The sequence below is a fragment of the Dermochelys coriacea genome, chromosome 3, assembly GCF_009764565.3.
Source record: "Dermochelys coriacea isolate rDerCor1 chromosome 3, rDerCor1.pri.v4, whole genome shotgun sequence".
NCBI classification, from domain to species: domain Eukaryota; kingdom Metazoa; phylum Chordata; order Testudines; family Dermochelyidae; genus Dermochelys; species Dermochelys coriacea.
The window spans coordinates 781723-800358 of NC_050070.1; the positions used below are offsets into that span (position 1 = coordinate 781723).

The 18636-nt window shown below is 56.2% G+C and overlaps 1 protein-coding gene across 1 annotated transcript in view; it reads left to right on the forward strand.

Moving 5' to 3' along the window:
* The first annotated feature begins 6 nt into the window (after positions 1 to 6).
* The window catches only part of GTF3C2 (general transcription factor IIIC subunit 2), a 33694-nt gene continuing 15064 nt past the window's right edge, over positions 7 to 18636 (forward strand). Inside the window, exons 1-9 of the mRNA XM_038396178.2 lie at positions 7 to 142; positions 613 to 994; positions 4888 to 5188; positions 10170 to 10264; positions 10753 to 10830; positions 11117 to 11215; positions 11638 to 11865; positions 12584 to 12695; positions 12985 to 13102. Coding sequence (XP_038252106.1) covers positions 678 to 994; positions 4888 to 5188; positions 10170 to 10264; positions 10753 to 10830; positions 11117 to 11215; positions 11638 to 11865; positions 12584 to 12695; positions 12985 to 13102 — 1348 coding nt within the window. The 5' untranslated portion in view covers positions 7 to 142; positions 613 to 677. The remainder of the gene's footprint in view (positions 143 to 612; positions 995 to 4887; positions 5189 to 10169; positions 10265 to 10752; positions 10831 to 11116; positions 11216 to 11637; positions 11866 to 12583; positions 12696 to 12984; positions 13103 to 18636) is intronic.

Sequence of the window (18636 nt, forward strand, 5' to 3'; positions counted from 1 at the left end):
GCGGAGGCCGCCGCGGGACCGTCCGCCCCGGGGGGCCCGGGCGCGCTGCCGGAGGAGCCGAGCCGCCGCCGCCGCTGCACGAGAGGACGCGGGTCTCCAGGGAGCGAGCGGCCGGAGCCGAGCTCCCCGCAGGCCGCCGCCCGTACGTAGCCGCGCCGCGTCCCCGGCCCGGCCTCTGCGCGGGGAGCCCCGCGTCGCCCCGCGCCGGCAGCCTGGGGTCCCCCACGCACGGCCCCGCCGGCCCTTCTCCCTCTCTCCCTTCTCTCCTGGTGCTCTCTTCTCTTTCCAATAACCCACAGCTGCTTCCTCCTGCAAGGCCCTGTCAAATACGAAACGATCTAAGCCAGCTCGTTGTCTGGTGCCCGGCCTTGGAGGGAGCCCCTCTCCCCAGAGGCGTCCCTATGGCTGAGGAGTGCCCCTGGGAAGGGGCAGAGTGGGTGCGCCCTGCTTGCTGCTGGAACCTGGGGCCCTCGTGTCTACCGCGCTGGGGAGTGGTGCCCTGTCACCCCCACGCTGGTGGCTCGTGGGCCATAAGGCAGCTTTGGGTGGGGAGAGGTGAATGGTGAGCTGAGCTGCACATCACTGACATCTGGTCCTCTTCTCTTTGGCCAGGTGAGCTTCCAGCGCTGGTGGGCTGGGAGGTCTCAGCCCACCCCAAAGGGGAATTGGCAGCTGCCATGCCCAGGAGGAAGCCTGTCCGAAGCCGAAAATCCAAAAGGAAACGGCCTGCCCGCAAGTGTCCAGCCTGGGCAGGGGCTGAGGAGTGTGGGGAGGCCGCCGGGACCTCGGAGAATGGGCCCACCTCACCCGTGAAAGTGCCAAAGAAACGAGGCCGTAAGTCCAAAGCAGAGCTGCTCCTGCTGAAACTGTCGCAGGGTCTGGACTGCCAAGCGCCGGAGCCCATCTGTGTGCAGAAGATACTGGGGAGCAACGAGGCACCTGATGGCTTGGAGGCCACGCCCAGTGGGCGCCCCAAGAGGCGGGCAGCTAAAGTGTAAGAGTGGGTGTGGGGGGAGGAGGGCAAGGGTGCTAGTGCCAGTGTAAGAGTGCCCTTGGGGGCAGAGCAGGCATCATTTCTTTGTCCTGGGTTTATACAGCTCCTAGCACAATTGGGCTCTGGGCCGTGGCTGGGCTCCTAGGTCCTACGGTGATACAGAGAATCAATAGGAGGAAGTGAAGCTGTGCATCTGGGCATGGTGCTCTTGGGGCAGGTTCTGTTCCTTGCGGGGGCATCACTGCCATTGTGGATGCAGCAGGGAGGGCCTAGTGGGTGCCATTGTCGACTGTATGTTGTTAACTTGGTCGGCTCCACTTGGGACTTTTCTCCTGGCTGGGTCCCCCCAAGGCCCTTCCAGGGGAGCTACCATCCCATGCAGCATTCGGGCACCTGGCGGGCCTGCAGGCATTCTAAGCCTCTGGGGCTGGGGAAGAGGATTTGATCTGCCAGCATGCTGCTCATTGGCCTGACATGGCCAGCTCTGGTCTGCCCAACAGTGACTCTTAGGAATTTTGAGCTGGAGGACGCAGATTCCCTGTAGTCTGCCATGCCTGGGCCAGGTCAGCATGTGTCTGTCTGGAAACAAAAGGCTTGGTTTGAGCCTACCTTGCTGAGATCCAGTGGGGATCCTGCAGTCTATGGATTTCTCTCTCCGGTGTGAGACCTGAAGGAGCTGCAGCCCATGGGTGTTTTGTGCAGGGCAGAGAGGGGATAGCTGCTGTCTTGCAGTCTGTGGTGCAGGAGTGGCTCCTTGTGGGGCTCCCCCATGGCTCCAAGCTGCCCTTTTTGAAAGTGTCTGTGCCCCCCAGCCTGCTCAGCTGCTCCTTGGTGACCGTATGAGGTTCATCTCCACCTCACCCTAGAACTCCCCTGTCTGCTCTTTTGGGAAGGTGCCTGGGAAAGTCACAAGAACAGTCATAAAACTGCTGTGGAGATGGTTTGGGCTGCCCAGTGAAGCATTCCAAGCTGGGGAAGGCTCTGCCCCTTGTGTGTCTACAGCAGCAAGGGGCCAGCTTTGACTGTGCTCTGGGGTTTTCAATGCAATAGACTGTCTGACGGGATTTGTAGGGCAGCTGCTTGCCATGCTATGCACTGGGTTGTGGTTAGCGGACTAACCAGGGAATCCATTCCCATGAGCTGCAGTCACTCACTGCCTTCACCCCGCAAACACGCACGTTCCCTGCAGAGCATAGAGTGGGGTGGTATTGGCTGTGTGTGGATCTGACTTCACTGTCCTGTCCCCAGAGAGGCCCTTGGGAGGGCAGTGCTGCTGGCTAAACAGGAAATGGCTGTGGGATGCTGACAGTCCGGGCCGGGGGTGGGAGAGCTTGAGGGGCTGGACACCTGCCAGTTCAGCAACTCTCATCTGAAAATTCACCGACAAAACAGTTGTTAGCCCAGAGATAAGGTTGCCTGGCGACATTTGGTGTCCTTCCACATCATTGAGTTTGGTAAAACACAAACCCAGGAAATAGAATTACAGTGCATGCCTACGTAACCTTTATTCTGCCCCCCCACGCCAGAGCAGGCACTAGTCATGGGGAACTCCTGCGTTAGGTATAGCTGTATTGAATGATGGATACATTAGTTGGAGCAGCTTGGCAGAGCTGAGTGTGTAATATGAGGCGATCTGGGGGGCTCTGACCCTCTGGGGTGTTTGTGAGCCCCTCTCCATGATCCCTGTGTGTGTGGTCAAAGGAAAGAGGTACTTGTGTGCCTTAGGAGATTCAGCAGCTCTCATGTCAGTATTGCATTGTGTAGGCTTTGTCGGGAGCAGGACACGGGTCTTCTTGCAATGGGGATTGCCAGCAGTTTGTGGGAAGTGAGTGTGGCTGTGGGTTTAATGAAAGGTGAGTGGAAGCAGAGTGCTGGATGGCACCATGTGCGTAGGGGTGAATGCGTTGTGAAATTTAGCAGGGTGGTGGCCTTTCCATGGAGCAAGCTGTTTTTGAATGATCTCCTGTTCAGTACAATGCAAAGGGAGACTGCTAGTAAGCATGCAATGAGTCTGTTGGGGCATTGCTCAAAGAGGGCAGAGCTAAGGCTGCATGGGTGTGTACCCTAACTCAGTATTTCCTGGCTTTCAGAAGCTGGAGTTTTGGTGAACTCAACATTCTAGAAAGGCACGAGATACCACCAGGCAACCGCGCCTCTGCATTGATGACGTTTTAGTCAGTGAACGTCCTAGTCTCTTCAAATGTGGTGTTGATAGTTCAGGTCACTTAGGCAGATGTAGTTCTGTAGGAGTGCAGCTCAGTCACTGCTGTGGTCAGATAATAACACCTAGCCCTTACATAGCACTTTGCATCAGTACATCTCAAATTTGGCGCAGTGACAGAGCTGGGAATAGAGCCTAGGGCTCCTCTGTCCCCATCAGCAACTGTGTGGGCTAGTGATGTGATGCCAGACGGTATGTCTACACTGCAATGGAAACCCAGGGTTAGTGGGACTCGAGTCAGCTAACCTGAGCTAGGGAACCCTGGGCTTGAGCATCTACATTGTATTTTAACCCTACATTAAGACTTTTCTAATCTGTGCTTGATCCTAGGGCTCTAGTGTCCACGCTGCAGTGTGCAGACCCTAGTCAAGGTAACCCTATCCCAGACTTCCTAGCATCCTCATCCCCCTGAAATGTGGCCGCTCTAGCACTAGGACCATGTGGAGAAAACTTTATTTTCCATCCTGCACATTACAGGAAGTTTGAAGCTGCTCACTTTGCAAAAGGTTTGATCTGTTCGATCTCCACTGCAGACCCAGGAAGCTCTCTGACAGTGCGCTTCCAGATTGTTGATCAGTAGAGAATGGGTTAATGCTGACCTGAGTTGCTGATGTTCATAAAGGGTGGGGGGCTTCCATTTTCAATAGAGTGGATTGCAGATTGTTGGGAGAGAGAGGACTAAGGAGGTTGTCCCATGGAATTGTGGGATACTTCTGGCTGAATCCTGGGACCTGGCTCAAGCAATTGCAGTGTAGACACGAGGGGAGGGGAGGCGAGGCGAGGCTAGACTAGGCTAGAGCCCTGGTTCAAGCACAAGCTTACATTGCAGTGTAGACATTCCCTAAGTGGCCCACCCCCTGCCCTTTGTTATCGTGGGCTGGGAACAATGGCCATGATTGGAATATTTGCAGTGTTCAGTTCCCACCAGGGCTGCAGAGAGAGATCTCAAACACAGCTGGTCTAGCTACCAAGAGTGTGACAGTTTTATTACGTGATGGTTGCAGGAACTTTAAACCTGTGAAACAAGGCTGCTGCCTGTCTCTCCATCCCCTGCAATGTATAACAAGCACTCTCCAAATATGTGGCCCCACCTCCTGGCTGGCATTGCCAGCTCACCCTCCTCCCCTTCCCGTGCCATTCAGCCATTAGTTAGAAGCCAGTTGTTCATAAAAAAAACTTTGAGAAAAGTAGCCACAGTTCTGCTATATCCAAATTCCCAACACAGGAGAACCTGGAAAGCTTGGGACGGTCTGCAGGGTGTGATGTAGCCCATCCATGTGATGGTCTTGGCTTGCATGAGAACACCATGGAGATGAAACAGGGAAACAACCAAAGGAGTGCAGTGGTGCTCCCAGTCTCTGGTGGCCCTGGCTGACTCAGAGCAGCGTTGCTGGGCTCTGTTGGCACTCCTGTGTGGGAAGCTTGGCTTTCAGACCCAGTGTAAGCTTTCCCCCAGAGGGGCAAGCCATGTTTCCTGAATGCAGAGCTTGGCTGCGGTGCGGGAAGTTGCTGGTAAGGTTTGGGTCTCCAGTCCCGGTGCAGCCTGGTCCCTCTGGGCACCAGTGGCAGAAATGCTCCTTCCCAGAGCACCAGGCCCAATGACTGTAGCCCAGGGAGATGCCCTGAGGGGGCAGGGCAGCTCTCTTACCAGTGATGCCTTTGGTGTCCCCAGGGCCTTGCTTTACCTGCAGGAGCTGGCCGAGGAGCTGACATCTGTGTACCAGCCCCTGGCTCCCAACGAGGGCCCCCAGGAACCAGAGTCTGACAGTTCGAGAAAGAAGTGCCGGAGCCGGAGGAGGAAAGAGGAGGCAGCTGATGACGATGACCTCTCCCGGGATGTGGACTTTGTGCCCTCAGAAGAGGTGTTACTGGAGGAGGAGGAGGAGGAGGAGAGTGATGTCTTGCTCAGCGAGGTCTCTGAGTCAGAGCCAGAGGCTGTCCGGGGCCACACCCCGAGGATGCAGTCAGCAGGGGTAACAGCATCCTCTTCACGTTGCCCCCTTGTCACACCAGCTCCGAGTTAATGTTTGTAGGAGGCAGAGGGGGAGGGGGCTGGCCACTGAGCCTTGATGTGTCCCCCCCCCACACTCCATATGGGGTAGAGTGGGAAGGGGGTCAGTCAGCTCCTGAGCTCTGGGCCCTAAAGTGGACACCCTCGCCCCAGGTATATAGAGCATGGCTGTGGGGGAAGGAAGCAGTCCCCCCAGGGGGAGGGGGCTCTGGGACATGGCATGGAGGCAGAGCTGCTGATTTAAAGTGACTCGAACTCCCTGTTTGAACACAGGGTCTAGGATTGGCAGGGAGCTCCTGGTCCCCTGAGGTTGCAGGCAGCCCCTTTGTGAGTTTGTTGAGCTCCATCTTAAAGCCAGAGAGGTGGTTTGCTCCCACAGCTCCTATTGGGAAGCTGTTCCCGACCCTCCCTCCTCTGATGGTCCAAAACTTTCTCCTCTCCAGCCTCAGCGTGTTCATTGTCACCTTATCCCTGTTTGGTCTTGTGCCAGATTTGGCCTTTAGCTTCAGTAGCTCTCTCCTGTCTTGGACGTTACCCACGCTGTATTCCCAGGGAGCAGTCAGATCCCCCCGCCCTTCAGCCTTCGTTTTGCTAGGGTAGTCAAAGCTCTGCCAGCCTGCTCCCATAAGAGAGGCTCTGCGTTTCACTCATCAGCCTAGCAGCTCTCTTCTTTGCCTGCTCCCGTCTGAGTTCCTGTCTTGCACGCGGGTGACCAGAGCTATGCGTGGTGTTGCAGATGGAGTCTTTATGAGTGCCTTGCACAAGAGCATTATTACTTCCCTATCTCTGGTTTCAGAGTAGCAGCCGTGTTAATCTGTATTTGCAAAAAGAAAATAAGTACTTGTGGCACCTTAGAGACTGACAAATGTATTTGAACATAAGCTTTCATGAGTGAGCTGTAGCTCATGAAAGATTATGCTCAAATAAATTTTAGTCTCTAAGGTGCCACAAGTACTCCTTTTCTTTTTCCCTATCTCTGTTAGTTGTACCTCCCCTCTGAAGTCCTAGGGTCATACAGCCACGTCACGCTGATGGCTCACAGTCATCCTGTGATCCACCCACACACCCAAGTCTTTGCTGAGCCTTCACTTTATAGCATAAACTCTTGAACTTGGTACTATTGAATTTCATTCCAGTTCTTTCACTCTGGTTGTCAAGGTCATCCAGTTTTTCCTAATATTCTGATCCTCCACTGCATTGACATAAGAACAATGTCTTCCAAGTTTGTCTCATCAGCAAAGTTCATTTGCAGACTCCTGGTTTTGTGCAAAAGTCATTAATGAAAAGATTAGAAAGATTAGTTCCAAGACTAATCCTTGAGGAATTCCCCTAGTACCATCCCTTTAGCCTAACTGTTCTCCTTTCAGCACAACCCATAAAAGAGGATAAAGGGTTATAAAATGTAGATGTTTCTGTTGAGTAGGCCAAGTGTGTGACAGTAGGTAAGCGTGGGTCATTCCTATGCAGCACAGTGTAAAGGGGAATGCAAGTATGTGTGTGATGAACCTATGGGGGCAGTGCTCAGAGGACAGAGTCTGGTTGTGAGGCCATGTCCCATAACCCTCTTTCCTGGTTTTCACAAGTTTGAGTTTTGCTGAACTCGATGTTCTAGAAGGGCAAGATATACCACCGGCAACTGCAGGTCTGTATGCATGAAAGCTTTGGTCAGTGAATTTCCTGGTTTTTTTTGTTTTTGTTTTTTTTTAATCAGGAGGAGAAGTGATGTGGGTAGGAGTTAGTGGTCATTTAAGTAGTGGTCATTACATAGATGTGCAGTCCAGATGCTGCTGTGGCCAGGTAATAAAGGGGATAACCTAAGTCTTTCATGGTGTTCATCATCATTATATTTCAAGGAGGGAAAAATCGTTATCCCCATTGTACAGCTAGGGAAACTGAGGCATGGAGATTTGGCCAAAGTCACTCATCAAGTTAGTGGCAGAGCTGGGAATAGAGCCTAAGCTTTGAGTCGCAGTCCACTGTTCTCACCACTGGCTCACACAGTTGCTACGTGAATCATAAGTCCTGTCCCCACCATGCACTTTGTTATAGTGGACCAGGCGTAATGGTCATGCTTTGAAATGTTTGTAAAGTGTAGTTCCCAGTAGGACTGTGAGGAGAAATTCACCCAGCCGTGGGCTGTATCCCAAGAATCTCACTGCTTTATTACATGGTGGTTACAGGAACTAAGCATGTGAGAGAAGACTGGTGTGTCTCTCTCCATCCCCCCAAGTAACAATCCTCCCACTTCCCAGCTCACCCTCCTCCCCTTCCCATCCCTTTAAGCCATTAGCGCATGAGAAGCCAGTGGTGTACAAAAAAGCATTAATCCGTCAGCAGCAGCTTTGCTAAATCCAGACTCCCAGTGCTGGAGAATCCTGAAAGCGTAGGAGGTTCTGAGTGGTGTGAAGTGGCCCATTCGTCCCAGTGTGATGGGCTCAGCTGAATGGAGACAAGTAAAGCCTAAACCCATAGCTCTGCTGTGCACTGCTCCATTTTTGGAAGTTCTTTAGAACCAACTCCAGGACACAGCCCCAAGATCAGAGCTGCCAGACCTCAACCACATAGTGCAGAAGCTGGAGTTCCCCAGATGTAGAGTTCCCACACTACATGCTGGCTCATGTGGAGCAGGAAGAGGAGCTGCTGTCCTCCAGGAAGCCAAGAGGAGAAGCCCCTCCCCCCAGATCGCATCACACACATGGGAGATTAGGGAGAAGGCTTCAGGCCCCCCAGATACTGTCTTATGTGAGGGGGGGGCAGGGGTGGAGACCCTGTAGAAGGGCACAGGACCCTTGGATCCTGAGGCTCACATGGGAGGGGAGAATGTGGAGCTGACAGGTGTCCTCCCCCTATTCTTCCCCAGCTCCTCACCTCTTTCCCATGTCCCAGGCCATCCATCCCAAATCTTCACCCCCTCACCTAAGCCCACTCCCTTTCCCAGGATGCGAGTCTGATTTTTTCCAGAGTACTTTGCTTACATCGCTGGAAAGAGAGTTGTAAGCTACATGCTGTCGTCTTGGCCTCTTCCAGCATTCTGCCCTTGGATTAGACCTGACCTGGGGTGGCTGGGTCAGCATCAGAGGCTGCTGCTTAGCCCTGGAGCTCTGCAGCTACCGAGAAACTGCTGAGGCTGCAAGCCCTCCTGTTCCTCTGTCCACAATTGCTCAGTGTGATCTGTGTCGCTCTGACATTGCAGGAAAGCTAAACAGGCTGGGGACTGCGGCTCCTTGGAGCAGTGGTGCCAGGCGCTCCCAGGGGTAACTCTTTGCTAGGGCCAGAGCCCTGCTTTGATCCCCAGCTTCGGCCCCAAAAGGTTGGCAGAATGTGGCAACCCTAAGAAAAGCCCTTGTCCTGGGAGGGCTGAGTCTCAGGAGCCCCTTTTTCCAGTGATCCCAGATGTGGCACTACCCCTGCCTCTTCTCCACCACCCCCCGCAGGAAGCACCCTGACTTTCTGGGCAGTCTGAGGAGCTACAGATTCTAGAACACTTGCCGGAGTCAGTGTTAACCAGAAAGCTAGTCTGCACTGTGACTGTAGTGCAGGGAGTGGCCTGCTGTACTAAGGCAGGTTTGCCAGTCCCAGGCTCTTCTGTGTACCATCTCCAATGTTCCAGCACCCACCTTGCATTTCCTGAGCTCAGAAACGGAGCTGTATGTGCTCAGGTCACTTTTTCCCTTTTTCTAAATCTAGGTCTGGTGCTGGCTGGCTGCATCTCCCTGCCGTTCAGGGGTTCTGGCTGGCCTGGAGCCGATAGGTTAATTACAGACCCTTGCTGGTTTGCACTGGGCCAGTTCTTCCTGTCTACTGGGTTGGAGGTTCTGGAACTGACTCTGACCAGGGTATTGTCAGACGCCACTGGTGTGGTGCTCTGCTCTGTCCAGTGTTGATAAGTCGGCTGAATGTGTGTTCCCTCTGTGTGCTGCCCTGGCTCTGCGCAGATAGCTGATACAGCAGACCCCAAGAGAATCCCCAATGACCACAGACTCCAATAAGGCACGAAGGCAGCCAGCCAGGTTTATTGTCAAAAGAAACATAGTCTCTAACTCCCCGGATCAGATGTCTACAGTTCTGTTAGTCCCTATGTCCTCCTTGACAATGGACACAGCTCAGTCCCCGGCAGGATTCTCCACTGCCCCCTAGGCTGGACAGAGACACCGCCCCAGGGATGCATCTTATGCACAGTACACTTCTGATGTATCGAGGTGCAACCCCTCTACATAACAAGGTACAACTCCTCTACCCAGTAAGGTGCCGCCTCTCACCTTGAACATGTTGATTCAAAACAACTCTATCCATCATAGTACCCTTTTGCCCCGTCTTTGGGATGGGTCGGCCTGTTCCTTGTTATATGTGTGGAATGTGCAAGTATTGGAGTGTTCGGATATCACTAGGGTCCAGAACCTTTTAGGTATGTGTAATTTGCAACATCAGCCCTTTCCTTGCCAGCTTCTGTGAGCAAGGCCTGCCTCTGGCTCACAGTTTAACTGTGCTTTGTTAGCAAAGTCTTGACCATTACTTTAGCTCAGGTCTCAGGCCTCTGATATAAGGGTTTATGTTTCAGGGCCGCATCTTACTACACAGGGGTGTGGGCACACACCTGCTGGTCCCTGCAGCTGGCCAAAGCAGGCTGCGCTTCTCCTGCCCGCAGCAGCCTTTGTGCTCCAACCGAGCCAGTGGGCTGAGCAGGGACTCTCGGCAGACACAGCCCTGGAGAGGGAGGCAGGGTAGGGGCTCCATGGGATGGCTGCATCCCCCCGCTGTTCTGGGGCTGGGTGGAGGGTGTGTTGGGGGGTTGTGTCTGGGGTATGGGTGGGTTGGGTTGAGGGCAGGGAACTAGCTGGGGCTAAGGGCATGGGCGTCTCAAGAGCTGGCCAGGGCTGGGGCATCTCTTTGGCATGGCTGGATAACTAGCATCTTGCTCTAACCCTGCTTTCTCTTATGCTCAGAAGTCCAAGCCCCAGTGCCGAGGGCTTGCTCCCAATGGCTTCCACAACTCCATCATGGCCCCCGTGTGGAAGTGTCCCAGCATCACCCACAGCCTGTGAGTATGGCCACCCTCGCTCGGGTCTAGGGCGGGTGCTGAGAGGTGAGCACCTAGCCCTGGGGCTGCGATAGGCTGGGTGACCCGCTGGGCTGGAGGGGCTGCAGGCAGTCTGTCCCAGGGCCCTTTGGGTGGTCCTATCATGCGGGGCCGGCCTGCCTGCCTGCAGTGGCATGGCTAAGGCTCCCTTGCCCCTTAGTCTGGGGTGGCGGGGCTGGGTGCATCAGCCTCACTCAGGGCTGCCCTGTAGGTAGAGGCCTGCAGGGTCCTTTGCAGCACAGGTGGCTCGAGAGGGGCAAGGAGCCCTTGGCAGAAGGATCCCTGGGGTGATGAGTTTCAGGGGTGAGGGACCGGTGCCAGGCTGGGCTCGAATTCCCCAATGTCTTTGTGCCCCAGCCTGCAGCTTCTGCCTCTAGCCAGGGCATGTAGCAGCAAGGAGAGCAGCCACGTGGGGGGCATGTGGGATTCTGATGCCTTGTGCTCCACAGGCGTGACCAGCACTACTCCCCGTGGGAATTCCCCGACTGGCTCCCTTCCACACGCAGATGGACATTTCTCTCTGAGAGGTAGGTGAATGGTTTTCCGCAGGCTGGGGTGAGTGGGCATGGGGCAGCCCCTGCCTTGGGGCTGGCAAGGGAGCAGTGGGTAAGGGGTGAATGCACAACATAGGGGCAGTTCCCTATACTGACCTCGATGGTTGTCAGATGTCCAATAATATCAAAGGGCTGGACCAGTTCCCCAGAGAGGGGTTGCTGAGGGTTGGGCCGGGGCCCCAAGCTGGGTTTGTTTCCCAAAGCAAGTCCCTGAGAGAGGAGACAGTGGCTGCTCATTATTCTTTTTTTGCCCCTTCAGCGAATGTGCCCAGTACCTGCCGGGAGAGATGAAGTCTCCGCTCTTCTCCATCCAGCGGGAGGGCATCGAAGAAGACGATGTCCTGTACCGCATCAACAGGTATGGCCAAGCCCCAGGGTCACTGTCTGGAGCTGGGCCTGGCAGCTGAAGTGCTGTGCCTACTCCAGAATGACTTGCTGGGTCTTGGCAACCCCCCAGAGCAGCTTCTGCCCCTGGGATCCAGCGCAGCCACCGCCCAGAGCTAATGGGAATCGAGGCCCCCAGCATCAGGGCCAGCTGAGCTTGCAGTGTGCTCTGTCCCTCCTTGCAGGCTTCCCTTTGCATTGTACCCTGGGCACTGGGTTCAGGTCCAGGCAGGGCTCCCACCCCCAGAGCACTGCTCAATTATGGCGCAGTGTGGAGGCAGCCTGCAGCTGCCCTGCCTTGTTCTGCATGTTCCCTTGGACAGCAGAGCCCTTAGCTGGCTGCGCCCCCTGCCCTGCCGCCCGCTTTTTACTCACTTCTCCCATTCCCCTCGGCAGGTTCAACTCCCTGCAGCCCCATGAGGAGCGCCTGGACGTGTCCTTCTTTGTGGGTGGCCCAGTGTGGGCCATGGAATGGTGCCCGTGTCCAGAGGGCTCTGCTGCCCCCCAGTACGTGGCACTTTACTGTAACAAGGGCATGGACGAAAGGCATAGCCTGGCTGAGCTCCACACAGGCCCTGCACTGCTGCAGCTCTGGGCTCTGGGCATCCTGCAGCCAGAGGCAGGGTGAGTCGTGTGTGTGGGAGAGGCTCTGGTGAGTGCAGAGCCTGGAGGGTGGTGGGGGTGGGGAGTGAGGGCAGAGCCTGGAGACTGGTGGGGGTGAAGGGGGAGCGCAGAGCCGGGGGGGTGGAGGGGAGCACAGAGCCGGGGGGTGGTTCAGGGTGGGGGTGAGCTCAGAGCCAGGGGATGGTGCAGGGTGGGGCGGTACACAGCCCTGGGAGGCGAGCCCAGAGCCGGGGGGCGGGGGTGGGAGAGTTGAGGGTGGCGAGCCCATGGCCTGTGGGGGTGGCAAACGCGTTGCTCGTGGGAGTGGAGCAGGGCCGCCTCCTCCACATGGGATGTGGGCCTGGGGCCTCACCCCCATGCTCCCCGGGCCCCTGGCCGTGCCCTGCACAGGCCGTCACTCACTCCAGGACCCTGGAGCTCAGTGGCCCAGTCCTGGGCAGAAGCCAACGCTGACTGCTGTGGGAAACCACGGCTGAGGCGCCCGGGAGCTGCTCTACGGGGAGGGCGCAACTTACCTCCTTGGTCCCGGCTGGAGGCTTGGCCCATGCCCAGGGTGGAGGGGTCTGGGTGGCAGAGCCAGCAGCTGTAGAGCTTTGCTGGGCTCTCCCTGCCTGCTCCATGTGCCTGGGGGCTGAGCTGGAGCTATGCCCCTGTGCGGGTGGAGGGGGGCTCCTGACACTCACCAGCCAGGCCCCCCCTAACTTGCCTGTGCCTGCAGCTCTGCCACCAAAGCCAGGCTGGCCTATGCCATCGCCGCCGACCACGGCTGCATCTGGGACATGAAGTTCTGCCCCAGCGGAGCCTGGGAGCTGCCCACCACCTGCAGGAAGGTAGGGGTGTGGCGGAGCAGGGGGGAGGCTGGGTCTGCCCGCATGAAGCCTCTGGGGATGACCCCAGCAGTGGGCCCCACAGACATGGATCCCGCTCCCCTCCGAGCAGCCTGTGGAGTGACTGCCCCCCAGCACAGAGCGATGCCCACGGATTGTACCCACTCCTGGGCACAGAATGGAGCCATTGCACCGCAGCACTCGGCATGACCTGGCGGGGGGTGGGGTGCCTTGGGTGAGTCTCCCCTGGAGCCTGAGCCTGGCCCCTCAGCCTGTGCATCTGTCCCTCCAGCCCCCTCAGATGAGCCGGCTGGGCCTCCTGGCGGCAGCCTTTTCTGATGGCAAAGTGCTCGTGTACAGCCTCCCGCACCCCGAGGGCCTGCTCGCTCACAAGAGAGTCCAGGTAAAAGGTAGGAAGAGCTGTGCCGCGGGGCGGAGAGGAGTAGGGTGACAGTACTGAAACCCTGGTGGGGCAGCACATGGGGCTCTGGGAAAACCCTGAGAAATTCAACGCCTGGGGCCCCCACCCATGGATCCTGGCCTGTGAGAGCCTCAGGGCACCCCCAAAGCAGCCATTCGGCTCCCTGTGTCAGACCACACTCAGCTATGTATCATGACACCGGAGCTTCCCAGCCCTGGTGGGTCCCAGCGAGGTTCTCGCACCACAACGCACTGCACTCTGCTGGCAGACTAATCCCTGGTGGGGCTTGTCTGTTCGAGCCAGGTTCTCGCATCGCGCTCTGCACTGGTATTGGAGTTCCTCGCCTGCCGGGGTGAGTTGAGCAGTGTGACTCCACAGCAGCCCCCAGGTTTGTTCACGTGCCATGCAGCATTTGGGTTTGGTAACGGTTGTGGTCTAGACGTCCCTGCTGTGGGGTGTGTTTCAGAGAAGGGAGGTTAAAGCAACGCGCTCTTCCCTTAGAGTGGAAGTGGGAGGCTGCTTCTGGGTGAGTTCACCCCACAGTCTGGGCCCACCCCTGTAAACGTTCCATCTCCGGCACAGACCAGCTGTCCTTGAATTGCTGAGCGCTCCGCTGGGCCAGAGGAGCAAAGCTGTCATCTGCTGTCTTTGTCCAGCGCTTCAGACAGTCTTTCGGCTCCTGGGAGCCCCGACCATGCAATGCTTTGAAGAGAGAGGCTGAGCCCTGGGACTTGATTTGAAGAGCCTGGGAAGGCAGCGTAGCGCAGGGACTGGGCTGATAGATTGGCGGTAGCTGTGGTGCTGAGAAGACCTGCTGAAGCATTCTGAAGGGGTTGGCAGCTCCATGCCCAGGTCCATTGCGCTGCTGTAGCCCACCCAAGAGGATTGACTGAGGCAGAGTCTTCATCTGCCGGGATGGGACAGGGCTCCTAGCCAGCCAGAGCTGGTTGTCGGCGTTACTGCTGGATGCTGCTGTGTGAGAGCTCAGCGAGGAATCCAACAGTCTCCCAGGCCAGGGACTGACCTGACCCTCACCCATGGAGATGGCACTGGGGCCAGAACTCCTCAGCCTGGCTTGGGGGCGCTGCCAGCCAGCTGTTCTCCAGGCCCAGGGCCATCTCATGGGTCGTGTGGGGTGGAACGTGGCAAAGGGCAGACAGAGCGGGAGGTGGTGCTGGAGCCCCGGCATCTGACCGGCTCACCTGGCAGCTGCAGGTGGCTGTTGAAACGGGCCTGAGGCAGACCTGGTCCTTGTGGCGCACAGCCGGGGAGGGGTTTGGGGGGTGGGGCCCTTCCCAACCCTGCTCTTTGGGTGCATTCCTCCAGGAAGGGCTCAGCCCACTTCAGCGCATTCCCTTGGACCCGTCCCCCACTCTCGGGGGACCCAAGCATGCCCTGGTCAGCAGATCGAGCTCTGCCAAGGGGACGCAGGACAAGGCTGGGTGTCTGGCCTCTGTCTGCAGGCAGGCGGGAACCATCCATCAGCACCTGTAGAACTGTTTGCTGCTTCTCCATAAGCTAGCCCAGCCTGGCTGTGCCCCTTGGCTGTCTGTGAGGCGTCTCCTCCCCTCCTGGCCTGGCTGACTGTCCCCCAGCCTGGCCATGTTTCCTTGTTCATGGGGGTTCCCTCTCCAAATGGTCAGGCTGAGTGCTGCACAGAGAGGAGCCGGGCCGGGCCGGGCCAGGCCAGACCATGTGGTAGAGGGGCGTGCCCCTGGGAGGCTCCACCCATGGTGGCGGTCTCGATGATGCGCTGGTCATGTTAGCACCCTGGTTTCGTGCACCAGGCCCTTCCTAGGGCCCCTTGTTCAAAGCATTGTACCGGCGTTGCGCCCCCTGGACGTGCTGCAGCCTGGCCGAGGCCTCCCTGCCAGACAGGGAGAGCCAGCGGCGGGCTTAGAACCTGCTTGGGAGCCCTGCTGCAGATAAGGCAGTGCCCACCCCACAAGGGCTCTGAGCCTGCCTGCTGAGAGGGCTGCCAAGGCGAACAGGCTGACGGGGAGCTGGGCTTCCCACCAACATCCCCACCTGGCTGGGTGGGGAGCAGGCACCCCGCGCACGGAGCACTGCGGCCCTGGGACAGTGCTGGTGAGGTGCAGCTGTTCCTTGTGGCCACCAGAGGGTGCTACTGTCTGCAGGCCAGGAGGTGCAGCTCTGCGGCTTCTTGGCTCCCCATGCTCCTGCTGGGGGGTGGCCCCACTCAGAGCTGCCCACGGGGGGCTGGGAGCCCCAGCTGCTGCCTGGGGAGTCATTGAAGCCTGGGGTGGGTTGGGGAATGTGGGGTCTGCCTTAGGGGATGGGAGAGCTGGAGAGCTTCTCCCCCTCCTCCTTGGGCTGTGAGGGGCCTCGGTGCTCTCAGCCAAGTTGGTCAGCTAACGATGCTTGTAACTAGGCTTGTCTGTGGGGGCTGGGGGTGATGGATGGCTAGTGCCCCTTCAGGCTTGATCAGTGTCTCCTGTGCTGATGCTGTAACAATGGGAAGCCTGGCCCACTTGCTCTTCCATGAGGCAGGCCTGTGCCAGGGCTAATCAGCATCTGCAGCCCCACCCCCTGAACCCACTCCAGGCACCCGGTGGGGACTAGGCCCCGCTCCTCTGGCAAAGCCCCTGTAGTTCGCAACATCCCTGCCAGACCCTCAGGCAGCCAGCTATAGCAGGTTCACCCTTTGCCTCCTGGTTTGATCCCCCTGGGCTAGCAGGTTAATCCCTGCTGGCACAGTGCCCCCTTTGTGATGTGGGGGCTCGCCTGCTGGCCTGGTGCTGCCGTAGCGTAGTGCAGACAGCTCTGGGCTCAGCGTGGGGGAGCTATCCGCCCTGGCCTAAGTCCAGCCCAGCTGCCATGGCCTAGGGGCTGCTGGTGCTGGAGATCCCCAGGTCAATGTGAACTGCTCTCCCCCTGTTCCATGCACCCCCCTTCCCAGGGTGGTGGGCAGAGGGGCTGCCCCCCACAAAAGAGTCTCCATGAGCGCTATTCCCTTCCCCTCCCCACCGCCTGGAGGAGGTAATTGACAAGCTGGTCAGCTGTAATTGAAGCACCTGAGAAGATGCATGACTGCTCCGCTCCATGCAGTAATTGAAGTGCCTGTCTGCTGCCTGTCATGTCTGAGTGGGAGGAATGGGGGGCATGTGGGGCTGGGAGGGGCTGCTAGATCTGCTGATCTCACAGGGATCTGCTCCCCCCACCTCCTTGGGTTGGGCTGCTGTCTGTGGCTGGAACACTCGGGTGGTTTGACAAGCCCTATATTGTGGGGTGGCTTCATTACCCATGCCAGAGGTTTCCTGCTGTACTGGACAGGCCAGGGAGGGGTGCATGGCAGACTGTCGGATTGCATGGGTGGGTGGGTTGGGAGAGAGGCACAGGGCACCCAGCCCACTGGGTGAGTTGGGAGGGCGGGAATGTTATGTCTGATGGGCAGGTTTGCGCTGCATGGCTGGGCCTATGGGAGAGGCTATGATGTGGGAGGGGTCATGGTAGGCATATTTGGGGGGTGGCACCTCAGTTCAAGTTGCTGGGTGACTGTTGGCAGGACAAGCTGCACAAGGGCTGCCACAGTATGAGAAAAGCCAGAGGCCTGGTCCCACATCGTCAGACTCCCACCCCTGGCCCCAGTTTGCCTAGGCCCGAGGGTGAAGCTGCCATTCCAGCCTCCCCCACAGAGTTGGGAATTCGTAAAAAGAAAAGGAGGACTTTTGGCACCTTAGAGACTAACAAATTTATTTGAGCATAAGCTTTCGTGAGCTACAGCTCACTTCATCGGATGCATTTAGTGGAAAATACAGTGGGGAGATTTATATACACACACAGAGAACATGAAACAATGGGTTTTATCATACACACTGTAAGGAGAGTGATCACTTAAGATGAGCCATCACTAGCAGGAGGGGCGGGGAAGGAGGAAAACCTTTCACCGGGACAGAGTTGGCAACGGGCTTTGTTGCAAGGATAGGTTCCTGAGTTAGTGGTTCTGTTGTGTGGTTGCTGGTGAGTATTTGCTTCAGGTTGGGGGGCTGTCTGTAAGCAAGGACTGGCCTGTCTCCCAAGATCTGTGAGAGTGATGGGTCACAAAGCCCGTTGCCAACTCTGTCCACATATCTATTCAGGGGACATCATCATAGGGCCTAATCACATCAGCCACACTATCAGAGGCTCGTTCACCTGCGCATCTACCAATGTGATATATGCCATCATGTGCCAGCAATGCCCCTCTGCCATGTACATTGGCCAAACCGGACAGTCTCTACATAAAAGAATAAATGGACACAAATCAGACGTCAAGAATTATAACATTCAAAAACCAGTCGGAGAACACTTCAATCTCTCTGGTCGCTCGATTACAGACCTGAGAGTGGCTATCCTTCAACAAAAAAACTTCAAAACAGGCTCCAACGAGAGACTGCTGAATTGGAATTAATTTGCAAACTGGATACAATTAACTTAGGCTTGAATAGAGACTAGGAGTGGATGAGTCATTACATAAAATAAAACTATTTCCCCATGTTATTTCTCCCCCCACCCCACCCCCCACTGTTCCTCAGACGTTCTTGTTAACTTCTGGAAATGGCCTACCTTGATTATCACCACAAAAGGTTTTCCTCATCCCCCCCCTCCTGCTGGTAATAGCTCATCTTAAGCGTTCACTCTCCTTACAGTGTGTATGATAAAACCCATTGTTTCATGTTCTCTGTATGTGTATATCAATCTCCCCGCTGTATTTTCCACCGAATGCATCCGATGAAGTGAGCTATAGCTCATGAAAGCTTATGCTCAAATAAATTTGTTAGTCTCTAAGGTGCCACAAGTCCTCCTTTTCTTTTTTGTGAATACAGACTAACACGGCTGCTGCTCTGAAACCTATTATCAAGCAGGTTTCTTTCCAGTAGGGTACCATAGGGATAGGGTCTTGGCCCTACATTATTTAACAGTTTTATCAATGACCTGGAAGAAAACAAACCCAAACTCTGATAAAGTGTTTAGATGATTCAAAGATTGGGGGAATAGTGAATAAAGAAGAGGACAAGTCAGTGACACAGAGCGATCTAGATCCCTGGGGACACTGGGCACAAGCAAACCATGTATATTTTAGTATGGCTAAATGTACAACTAGGAACAAAGGATGCAGGCTAGACTGACAGGCTGAGGGACTCTACCCTGGGTGTCCTGGTGGACAGTCAGCTGGACATGAGCTCCCAGTGTAACCCTGTGTCCAAAAGGGCTAATACCAACCTGGGAGCGTAAATGGGAATCTCGAGTCAGAGCAGAGAGGTTATTGTACCTCTGTTTGGCACTGGTGCGACTGCTGCTGGGATCCTGTGTCCAGGTCTGGTGCCCACAGTTCAGGAAGGATGTTGATAAATTGGAGAGGAGTCCGAGAAGAGGCTTGTGAATGAATGAATGAAGGCTTAGCCTGCCTTAAAGCGATTGAGCTTCTGGAGTCTCTTTAGTTTAATAAAGACAAGGTAAAGGGGTGACTTGATTACAGACTATACCCCTACATAGGGAACAAAAATTTAATAACGGGCTACT